The following is a 12,894-nucleotide window of genomic DNA, read 5'->3' as shown; positions in this document are numbered from 1 at the left end:
TAAGGTCAGGAACAAGACAGGGACGTCCACTCTCGCCACTGTTATTCAACATAGTATTGGAAGTCCTAGCCTCAGCAATCAGACAACACAAAGAAATAAAAAGCATCAAAAACGACAGGGAGGGGGCGCCTGGGTGGCGCAGTCGGTTGAGCGTCCGACTTCAGCCAGGTCACGATCTCACGGTCCGTGAGTTCGAGCCCCGCGTCAGGCTCTGGGCTGATGGCTCGGAGCCTGGAGCCTGTTTCCGATTCTGTGTCTCCCTCTCTCTCTGCCCCTCCCCCGTTCATGCTCTGTCTCTCTCTGTCGCAAAAATAAATAAAAAACGTTGAAAAAAAAATTAAAAAAAAAAAAAAAACGACAGGGAGGAAGTCAAACTTTCACTCTTTGCAGATGACATGAAATTCTATGTGGAAAACCCAAAAGATTCCACCGAAAAACTGCTAGAACCGATTCATGAATTCAGCAAAGTTGTAGGATATAAAATCAGTGCACAGAAACAGTTGCATTCCTATACACCAACAATGAAGCCACAGAAAGAGAAATCAAGGTATCAATCCCATTTACAATTGCACCAAAACCCATAAAACACCTAGGAATAAATCTAACCAAAGAGGTGAAACATCTATACACTGAAAACTATAGAAAGCTTATGAAAGAAACTGAAGAGAACACAAAAAAATGGAAAAATGTTCCATGCTCCCGGATTGGAAGAACAAACATTATTAAAATGTCAATACTATCCAAAGCAATCTACATTTTCAATTCAATCCCTATCAAAATAACTCCAGCATTCTTCACAGACCTAAAACAAGTAATCCTAAAATTTGTATGAATCAGAAAAGACTCCTAAACGCCAAAGCAATCTTGAAAAAGAAAACCAAAGCTGGGGGCATCACAATCCCAGACTTCAAGCTGTATTACAAATCTGTAATCATCAAGACAGTATGGTACTGGCATAAAAACAGACACTCAGATCAATGGAACAGAACAGAGAACCCAGAAATGGACCCACAAACATATGGCCAACTAATCTTTGACAAAGCAGGAAAGATTATCCAATGGAATAAAGACAGTCTCTTCTTCAGCAAGTGGTGCTGGGAAAACTGGACAGCGACATGCAGAAGAATGAACCTGGACCACTTTCTTACCCCATACACAAAAATAAACTCAAAATGGATGAAAGACCTCAATGTAAGGCAGGAAGTCATCAAAATCCTCGAGGAGAAAGCAGGAAAAAACCTCTTTGACCTCGGCCACAGCAACTTCTTACTCAACACGTCTCCAGAGGCAAGGGAAACAAAAGCAAAAATGAACTACTGGGACCTCATCAAAATAAAAAGCTTCTGCACAGTGAAGGAAACAAGCAGCAAAACTAAAAGGCAACTGCCAGAATGGGAGAAGATATTTGCAAATGACATATCCAGATAAAGGGTTAGTATCCAAAATCTATAAAGAACTTATCAAACTCAACACCCAAAGAACAAACAATCCAGTGAAGTAATGGACAAAAGACATGAATAGACACTTCTCCAAAGAAGACATCCAGATGGCCAACCGACACATGAAATATACTCAACATCATTCATCATCAGGGAGATACAAATTAAAACCACAATGAGATACCACCTCACACCTGTCAGAATGGCTAACATTAACAACTCAGGCAACAACAGATGCTGACGAGGATGCAGAGAAAGAGGATCTCTTTTGCACTGCTGGTGGGAATGCAAGCTGGTGCAGCCACTCTGGAAAACAGTATGGAGGTTCCTCAAAAAACTAAAAATAGAACTACCCTACGACCCGGCAATTGTACTACTAGGCATTTACCCAAGGAACACAGGTGTGCTGTTGGCCAATAGTAAGTTTATGAAAAGATGCCTAACATCATTAGTCATCAGGGAAATACAAATCAAACCACGAGATACCATTTCTTACCACTAGGTGTTTAGAATAAAAGATTCAGATAACAAGTGTTGGTGAAGAGGTGGAGGAATTGGAACCCTCATACACTACTGATAGCAATGTAGAATGGTGTAGCTACTCTGCTAAAGAGTGGCAGTACTTCAAACAATTAAACATAGAGTTACCATATGACCCAGCAATTCCCCTTGTAGGTATATTCTCAAGAAAAATGAAAACATGTCTACACAGAAACTTGTACAAATGTTCATAGCAACATTATTTATAATATCCAAATAGTGAAAACAACCCAAATGTCCATTAAGGAACAGCCAGATAAACAAAATGTGGTATATTCATACAATGGAATATTATTCTGCATAAAAAGAAGAAATGAAGTACTAGCACATGCTACAACATAAACCTTGAAAATAATATGTTAAGTGAAAGAAGCTAGTCACTAAAGACCAGATACTATATAATTCATTCATATGAAAATCCAGAATAGGGAAATCTATAGACAGAATGTAGATTAATGGTTGCCTCAGGCTGGGAGTTGAGGAAGGGAAGATGGAAGAGGAGGGTTATATTAGTGTTCTCCAGAGACACAAATCAATAGAATGTGTGTATATAAAGAAGGAGATTTATTTTAAGGAATTGATTTATACAATTATGGAGGCTGGTGAGTTCAAAATCTGCAGGGTGGCCAATAGGCTGAGACCCAGGATAAACTGATGATGTAGTTCAAGTGTAAAGACCAAAAGTCCTTCCTGCTTTGAGTAAATCAGTCTTTTATTCTATTCAGGCCTTGAAACGGATTGGATGAGGTTCAAAGTCCATCTATTTAAGTATTAATCTCATCCAAAAACACCTTCATAGAAACATCCATAATAATGTTTCACCACATTTCTGGGCACTGTGGCCCAGCCAAGTTGACACACAAATTAACCATCACAAGATTAATAGATAAAGGTACAGGGTTTATTTCTGAGATGATGAAAATGTTCTAAAATTGACTGTGGTAATGGTTGAACATGTCTGTAAATACACTAAAAAACACTGAACTATACAATTTAATAGGTGAAATGTATGTGAATTACACTTCAATAAAGCTATTTTTTTTTTCAAAAGGACAAACTACCACTTAATACCACCACTACCACTAATCTTCATATCCTTGGAAAATGCAAACAAATTATTTTACCCATAATTCTCACTTTACATATACAGAAACTGAGACTTAGAGACATTAAATGATTCATCAGGGTCACATAGGTAATAATGTCAAAGCAGGGAATCAAACTCAAGTCTTTGGGCTTTCAAATCAAAATTTCTGCAATGCAATGAAAAGCAATCGCTGTTTCAATCTAAGAAAGAGGCCTACTCAGAAAGATGTCTATGTCTACAGCCATGATCTATCAAAAATTATTTTTTAAACTAATAACAGCAGTACTAAAGGCAGCTTTCAAGTTCTGTACTAGGCCAGGCAAACAAAAAATATAACAGCCCTACAGACTACATCTTTTGATTTTTCTCTAATCCTTGTCTACTATCAAAGGAAGTATCTAGGAGAAAAAAATTACAAATTCCATATACTGTGTGGATCTTTATGTTTTGTGAATTCATGTTTAGTATAAACTTAATCTACTAAGTTTAGTATCTTTAAAAAGTACTTCGATCTCGCTTTCGTAAAATAAAAGGTGGGTCTTAAAACAATACCTCTTAAGTGTGGCATTATCTCCATAACAAACTAAACCTATTATCAAAATGTAGTCTCTTTGGGAAACCACAAATAGTTCCTTTTAACCTCAAAGGCTACTAGGTGTATGTGCAAATGCCCACTTAAAGAAGTCCAACTTTTAATTTATCATGATCACTAAATGGGCTTCATCCAGAGTTAGAGCTGCATTATACATTTCTGACCCCCGCAATCATAAGGACAAGCTTTGATTTATATTACAATTGAGAATGAGCCTCAAGATATTGTACAGGAAATTAATGTTTGGCTTGGGTATTCTCATGGCTTATAGCAATATTGTAGTTGATGGCATAAACCAGGGAACCTATTAAGCAGCACATCCAATTTGTCCATGGTTCCATTGCCCTCTAGTGGCGATTTTACAACTAGTTATTAACGGTAGCCTTTGAAAGTCAGCAAGTGCTTCTCAAAGCGTGTAAGCAGATCAACATCATCAGCAACATCCAGGAACTTCTTAGACATACAAATTTCAAGCCCTACCTAAGATCTAGTGAAAAGAAACTCTGTGGATGGTACCCAACAATCTGTTTCAATGTACCCTCCAGGCAATTCTGATGCACAGTAACTTTTGGGAACCACTCACTAGTTTAAGGGAAGCATTTTATTCAATTTGAAGTAAATGTGAATACAGATAGGTGCATGTGATGGTTAGTTCTGTGTGTCAACTTGACTGGACTAAGGGATGTCCAAATAGCTATTAAATAAAACATTATTCTTGGTGGTTTGTGACGGTATTTCTTAAAGAGATTAGCATTTGAGTTGGTGAATTGAGTAAAGCAAAAGTCCTCCCCAACATGAATGGGTATCATCTACTGGGTCTAAACAGAACAAAAAGGCAGAGGAAAGGCAAATTTGCTCTCTCTCTACTTGAGCTAAGACATCCATCTTTTCCTGCCCTCAGAATATTGGCATTTCTGGTTTTAAGATTTCAGACTCAGATGAATAATTACACCATTAGCCCCCCAATTCTCAGGCTTTCAGCCTTAGACTGAATTACACCACTGGCTTTCATGATTCTCCAGCTTGCAGACAGAGATCATGGGAGTTTTCAGCCTCCTTAACCATATGAGCCAATTCCTATAATAAATCTCCTCTTGTATGTATGTATGTATGTATGTATGTATGTATGTATGTATCTATCTATCTATCTATCTATCTATCTATCTATCTATCTCCTATTGGTCCTTTCTCTGAAGAAACCTAATACAGTAAATATAAGTGTTCTTTTATAAGAGTATTGCTCATAATTATTCCTATGCTTTTTCTGAATTTTGAAAGGTCTTTTATATGCACAGAATACTCTAAGAAAAGCTTACATTCATTTGGGGAGATTTAAAAGTGCTAAAAAGCCATGACTAACTGATACAGAAAACCATAGGATAAAATGAATAAAAGTAAATTCATTTTAAGACCTTGCTGACTAACCAAAACATCTGACCAGGATCTACCTATTTGTTACTTGTCTATAAATCAGAGAGAAAATGTTTGTTCAATGAACTAAATATTAAATCCAGGTTTGGGTGGGGAATTTAATAGCCAAGCTCTTTAATGGATGTATATTATTTTCTACCCACTTTTCCATTACATAAATTGCTACTTCCCATTACATATATTGTTAATTGAATCATTCAAACTATCAGAGACAGTACCTCAGCCACATCCCGAGCTAAGGCCAAAAACTATGTAAGGCAGACTTTTTAAAAATTATATTTTGAATAAATATTTCAATAATTTTTAAATCATGTATAACTTAGTGTCAGCTCTAGGCTGCTAATGGTCACTTACTCTGTTCATCAGATAAAGATGGTGTGGTTCTACAAAAAGCAAAATAGACTTGAGGTAAAAAGTATATATATATATGAGATTTGATCTATGTGACCTTTGGTAAGTTTCCTAAACTCTATAAGTCATGGTTTCCCAGCTAAAGAGTAGTGGGAAAAAATGATATCTATATTACTGAGGTTTTGTGAGGGTCAAGTACATAAGACTAAAGGAAGATTAAATGTTAAAAGAAACTTATACATCACGTTTAAGCAAATATCCCAGAAAGAATGGCATATATTACAGAGTATTAAAATTGTTATTGATTAATAAAAAGATGGCCGTATCTCCTGCACAAAACCCTTACAAATAACCACTATAAACTCTGCACAAAATATAGAAAAAAACTAACTGAAAGCACTTGAGGGAAAAAAAGCAAGCAGACATTGAAGAAGGGGTCAACATTTACAAGAAAGAATGGCACTGAGCAAGGATAGACCCCAGTCAACACACTGAGTACACAAACACAGAAAACCTGCAGTCTTAGTGGTTAAAGCCTAGAAGACAGAGTATGGAGTGACCACAGCAGCTGAAAAGTGAGGGTGAAAATCCTAGGGAAAGAGAGAGCCAATAGAAAGTAAGCCTTACTCCATATATTAAATAGTCTTCCTAATTCTCTGACTGACTCTGAACAATATATAGAAGGGCAAAATCCAATCAGCACAATGAAGGCTAAGCAAATAAAGACCATTCAGAGTTTGAAGTTCAGGTTAGCTGTCTGCTGAAAGAAAAAAAAAATATTCTTCTGAAAAACAAACATGATCAAGGGAGGTCTAAAATACATCATTCATAACATCCAGGACACACAAAAAAATTAGTAGACCTATGAGAAAACAGGAAAATATGACCTGTACTCAAGAGCAAAGGCAATCAATGGAGACCACACCTGAGATGACTCAGATACTGAAATTAACACACAAGGATTTTAAAGCATCTATTACAGTTATGGTCAAGGATATAAAGGAAACATGCTCATAGTAATACAAAATCTTAGCAGAGAAATAGAAACCATAAAAAATGAAAATTCTAGAACATAAACATAAAATCTCTGAAATTTTTTAAAAATCCATTGGATGGGAGTGCCTGGTGGCTCACTTTGTTAAGAATCCAACTTCAGCTCTGATCATCATCTCATGGTTTGTGAGTTTGAGCCCCACATCAGGCTCTCTACTGTCAACACAGAGCCCATTTCTGATCCTCTGTCCCCCTCGCTCTCTGCCCCTCCCCCCTCACATGCTGGCTCTCTCTTTTTCTCTTTCAAAAATAAATACAAACATTTTTTAAAAATTCATTGGATGAACTTAACAGTAGATATAAGATGAAGGAAGAAGTCAATGAACTTGAAAACAAATCCAGTAAGAACAGAAAACATAAATTGGAAAAAAAATGAACAGAGCTTCTCAGAAATCTGTGGGATAACATCAATAAGTCTAACACATGTGTCAATGGAGTCCAAGAAGAGAAGTAAAATGATAGAAAGAATATGTGAAGAATAATGACTGGAAACTTTCTAAATATGGGAAAAGACTAAAATTTACAGGTTCAAGAAGCACAGAGAGCCCCAATTAGGATAAATACAAAGAAAAACTACACCCATAAACACAGTAGTCAAACTACTGCAAACAAAACACTAAAGGTAAAATCTAAAAACATCCAGAGAAAAACAACCAATTACATATAGGGGATATAATTTGAATAACTAACTTCTCATCAGAAACAATGGAGGCCAGAAATTAGCAAAATAATCTTTAAAATGCATAAGGGGAAAAGAAAACTGTCAACCCAGAACTCTGTACCCAGAAAAAATATAAGAACAAAGGAATAATAAAGACATGTTGAGATAAGGGGTGCCTGTGTGGCTCAGTTGGTTAAGCCTCCAACTCCTGATTTCCACTCAGGTCATGATCTTATAGTTTATGAGCTCGAGCCCTGTATTGGGCTCCACACTGTATTCTCAGTCTCTCAAAATAAATAAATAAACTTAAAAAAAAAAAAAAAAGACACGTTCAGATCAAAGAAAACAATTCATCATCGACAAACCTAAACTACAGAAAATGCTAAAAGATGTTCTCTAGGCTGAAGGGAAATGATAACACATGAATATTCAAATCACCAGAAAGGAATAAAGAGCACTTTCTGTTTATCCCTCAAAGTCTGTCTTTTAAAATGACTCAAAGATTCTGATTAAAGTGCTACTAAATGGGCCTAACTTCTTTTCCCAACTTCACTTTCTCAAACATACAGGCATACATAGCACCAAACATGCAGGGATGGGGAAATATTCAATAAGTGGTATTCACATATACAAGGATTAGGTGCCCAAAGTAAACTGTAGATTCTCTAGTTCCTGCAAGGTTTTTCCACACTGCCTATCTTTCTCAATGGAGATACTGAGTTTATATACTCTATAAATATAACCACTTTTGTTAGTCAATATTTTGTTTCACTTACTATAAAATGAAAACTGCAAACATTAAACATTCTGAAAGATAACTCATCAGTTTCTATAAATGCTTCAGTATATAACCTTTTCAAGGAACAGAACTCTATTATACACTTGTTTTGTACCCCGAACAATACCTAACACAATGCTTGGCAGAGTGAGTGTTTAACATTTACTTCTGGTTTTCAAATAGCTTTGATAGTTGAAATGTGTTGTATCCAGTTAAGTTTAATCTCATCCCAAAAGTTATACGGTAGTTTTACATTAATTTAGAAGACTAGGGATGCCCAGATGGCTCAGTTTGTTGAGTGTTCGACTTTGGGTCAGGTCATGAGTTTAAGCTGCGTGTTGGGCTCTGTGCTGACAGCCCAGAGCCTGGAGCCCACTTTGAGTTCTGTGTCTCCCTCTCTCTCTGTCCCTCCCCTGCACGCTCTCTCACACTCTCTCTCTCTCAAAAATAAATTTAAAAAATTTTTAAGTTATAAGACTAAATGTGGAAATGGAAATTTTTTCTCCTGGTATTAGAGAAGGCTATTGTTTGAGGACTCATTCATTAACAGCTGACCCAAGGAAAAGAAAAGGTAAGAAACTGAAAAAGAAAAGAGAATCTGATGGAAAAAGTTTGATTATTTCCAGAAGTTCAACATAATCTTATTGTCCTATTTACTCCTAGGACCAAAATTTACTTCTTACTGTAAGGAGTAATGCAAAAAACTATTAATATATGATTTGGTTAAAGTCCTTTCCTTATTTTTTAATCAGGCTATTTTAGTTTTGTTATTGTTGAGCTGTAGTTCCTCCTCCATTCTGGATATTAATCCCTTATCAGATACAGACATTTCCCTGAAGAAGATATACAAATGGCTAACAGGTATATAAAAAGATGTTCAACATCACTAATAGAGAAGTGCAAATCAACACTATAATGAGATTATCACCTCACACCTATTAGCATAGCCACTATCAAAAATAGAAAAAATTGAAAATGTTGGTGAGGACGTGAAGAAACTGGAAGAAACCCTAGTATACTATTAGTAGAACTATAAAATGGTGCAGCCAGCCACTATCAAAAAATGGTATGGAGACTCTTCAAAAGATTAAAAATAGAGTTTACTATATGATCCAGCAATCCCACTTCTGGGTATACATCCAAAAGAGATGAAAGCAGGATCTTGGAGAAATATTTGCAAACCCATGTTCACAATGGCATTATTCACAATACCCAAGAGATGGAAGCAACCCAGTGATGGATAAACAGAGAAAATGTGGCATACGCATACAACAAAACATTACTCAGCCTTTAAAAAGAAAGAAATCCTGTCACACGGCACAACAAACAACATGCTACGTAAAATGTACCAGTCACAAAAAAGACAAAAACTCTGAGATTCCCCTTGTATGAGGTATCTAAAGTAGATACCTGTTTCAAATTTATAGAAACAGAGGGGCGCCTGGGTGGCTCAGTCGGTTAAGCGTCCGACTTCGGCTCAGGTCATGACCTCACAGTTTGTGAGTTCAAGCCCCGCGTCAGGCTCTGTGCTGACACCTCAGAGCCTGGAGCCTGTTTCAGATTCTGTGTCTCCCTCTCTCTCTGCCCCTCCCCTGCTCATGCTCTGTCTCGGTCTCAAAAATAAATAAACATTAAAAATTTTTTTTTTTTTAATTTATAGAAACTGAATATAGAACTATAGTTTCCAGAGGCTGGAGAGAGGAAAATGGGAAGTTGTTCAATGAGAAAAGAGTCTCAGTTTTACAACACAAAAAAGTTATAGAGATGCACAAGGTGAATGCTAGTTAACACGATTAAACTGTGTATTTAACAATGGTAAACTTTATGTTTTGCTTTTTTCTTCTTTCTTTCCATTCCCTTTCCCTCTACCCAATCTGTCCCAAATTCAAAATATATGCACTGAATCAACAAAATAGAGGAAGGAAAAATGAGCATTCTGTTCTTCTCCTCCCTTTGAGTTCTCCACAACAAGCATTAGTTTTGGTTCAGAAACAGTGAGGGGAAAATTGGAGGGAAGTTCAATTCCAGGCTTCTGATTTGGGGGAACCAGAACATTTCTTCCAATTCAGGTCAAGTTGGCAACTCTACCAGGCAATAGGGAAACGTATCTGAGTACTCAAGATCTTTAAAGCCCAATGAGAAATTAATTTAAATAATAAAATATTACAATACTCTCTCATATTCATAGTTAATATACCAAAACTGATCTCAAAATAAAGGAAAGAAAGAAAAAGAGAGAGAGGGATGGAAGAAAGAGGGTACGAAGGAAGGGGGGCAGGAAGGAGGCAAAAATAAGAAACAACACATACATATGACATTTTCTTTACTAACCAATGAAACAAAAAATAAAAAAACATATCTCGTAAATGAATAGCTATTCCATTAGAAAATACTTCATTCTACAATCTCTTTCAGCTGCTATTCCATCAATTTCATCAGGTTTTGTTTCTTCATTTCTGTTTGGATGCAAAGTCCCATAATAAACAATAAGAAAAATAATTCCAAGGACCAGACTAAGAGCTATAGTGATACTGATAGGTATACAATAGTCTGAATTAAAAATAGAGACTGGGCAAACCCAAAACCCAATCAATATCCCCACTGTGACCAGTACCCTTACAATATAATAACAGAACATTGGATATTTGGTGTTCTGTCCCTTAATATTAAAAAATGTAAAGGTAAGTATGAATCCAACAACAACTCTGTATAAGAATTCCATACTTATAGAAGCACAAAACTGAGTTTGCTTTTTAAATGCCCACAATATCCCTAAAAACCAAAGAAATAACAACAGAAATAATGCAATCTTAACATTTATGAATAAAAGAAGTACAACACTCAGCATCCAAGATAATAATGTAAACAATTTGTAAAAGAGGTATGTGAGTTTAGGACAGAATCCATTAAGGAGATTTTTATCAGGCAAGGATTTTCTTAAAGCTACTTGATAATCAACAGTCGACCAAGAAATAGCACAGCAAGAAACCATGATGGCAGCATCTACAAAACAAAAAATAAAAACATATATTGTTATAGGAATAATAGTAGCAATATCAAATTACTATATGCCATACATGCTTTATCTGTATATACGCATGCCCACAAACATGTCAGGTACCTTATATATTCATTTCATCTAATCTTTGAAGTAGATATTAATATTCCCATATTACATATGAAAGAATTGATGCTTAGAGAATATACATATTACTTGACTCAAGTCACACAGCTAGCAAGTTGCAGAGATCTGAAGCTAAATCTGCCTGAGGGTTCCAAAGTTGGTTTACTTAAATGCTACATTAGACTGCTTTATAAAATTTTAAATAAATTCACTGCACAAATCTTATTGAGCAACTTATATAATGAAAACTGCACACTCTAGAAGTTCTCTAAGAGACTACAGTTACAGTCCTAGTCTTTCCAGTCTTTTTGGCTTTGACCTTGGACATATACCTAATTCTCCAAGAGACAGCAAGATGGGGGATGGGGGTAGGAAGGGAAAGAGGAAAAGAGGGATGTTAAACAGAAAATTTAATGTCAGTATAAGGTATCAACAAGCTTAATTTCCATTTCTATAAGACGAAGCAAATATATTCTAAAACTTACAAATTTCTATAGGTTTGACATCTTTGTCCCATTTTTTTCCCCCAACAAGTAACAGAAGAGTAAGTTCATTACTACTGTAAAAAGGTATGCCATTAGCCCCATTGCCAAAGCTGGGAACTTTAACAGAACTGAAAGCAAAGACATTAGACAATTAGAATTTAAAGCAGACTACAGAATGCTATTCCTTCCCATTTAGCCTCATTGGAGGTCTATATATTATGATAAAAAGGCAGACTTAAAATAAACTGACCTATTAAAGAGGATTATGATTATAAATGCCTTTGTCTACCCTCCTGGTTTTACCATATTCCACTCTGGACCACACAATTAGCTGAACTTTTTTTTTTCTTCTTTAATTCAAACATATTTTAATTAAAGCATCTCTTTCCCCTAAATTTTGTTTTTTTCTAATTAGTTTTATCTTCTACCAAATACATATATATAACAATTGAACAAATAAACAAAAACAAATTAATACACATATATAACTTAAAAGTCAGTAAGTACTATAGAACTTATAAGAAAAATACCCTGTTCTACCCCCCTCCTCACTTCTCAGTCGCAACCCCCAGAAGAAATCACTATCAATTTCTAGTTTTCCTTCTGACACTTATTGCCATATTTGCAAGTAAAACACACCTATTCTATTTCATAATTTATCTGCTTTAGACAGTGCTTACTGATTTCCTATTTGGAAAGAGGAAAATTTAGCACATACACACATATATGCACATGCTCCTTGCATTTTCCTCTCCCTCCATCTGCCCAACGGAGTAACATCACAATTTTTGGTAAAAGTCTATATTCGGTGTTTATCTTACTATAACTACATAAGTAGAGCTTTTTTTTTTTTTTTTTTTTACTGCTCAGCCAAGTATTACATTCATTTTATTTTCTTTCCTTTAAAACTGCCCATTGCTCCTTTACTTGTCTAGTTTTTTATAACTTTATTAATATTTCTTAGGAAAATCTTCAAATTAATTAATAAAACTCCCCTATGGGGGCGCCTGGGTGGCTCAGTCGGTTAAGCTTCCAACTTCGGCTCAGGTCATGATCTCATGGTCCATGAGTTCGAGCCCCGCGTCGGGCTCTGTGCTGACAGCTCAGAGGCTGGAGCCTGTTTCAGATTCTGTGTCTCCCTCTCTCTGACCCTCCCCCGTTCATGCTCTGTCTCTCTCTGTCTCAAAAATAAATAAACGTTAAAAAAATTTTTTTTAAAAACTCCCCTATATATATCTATCAGTTCTTATTTTTTTAAGAATATAATCCTCCTGGTCTAAGGTGGTTGTTCCCAAGGTTTGTTTCCTGCCTTCCATGAACTTCCCTTCACTTCTCTTCGGTGTTGACTTCTGT

General features: G+C 35.9%; 1 protein-coding gene across 2 annotated transcripts in view; it reads right to left on the bottom strand.

The window, feature by feature from the left end:
* Nucleotides 1-10,238: 10,238 nt before the first annotated feature.
* The window catches only part of XKR9 (XK related 9), a 40,818-nt gene continuing 38,162 nt past the window's right edge, over nt 10,239-12,894 (bottom strand). For both annotated transcript variants that reach the window (XM_058699799.1, XM_058699798.1), the window contains one exon: nt 10,239-10,935. In XM_058699799.1, the coding sequence (XP_058555782.1) occupies nt 10,307-10,935 (629 nt within the window). In that variant the 3' untranslated portion in view covers nt 10,239-10,306. The remainder of the gene's footprint in view (nt 10,936-12,894) is intronic.

The sequence above is a fragment of the Neofelis nebulosa genome, chromosome 14 (genome assembly GCF_028018385.1).
Source record: "Neofelis nebulosa isolate mNeoNeb1 chromosome 14, mNeoNeb1.pri, whole genome shotgun sequence".
Taxonomy (NCBI): domain Eukaryota; kingdom Metazoa; phylum Chordata; class Mammalia; order Carnivora; family Felidae; genus Neofelis; species Neofelis nebulosa.
This window is presented reverse-complemented; position numbering and strand designations above follow the sequence as displayed.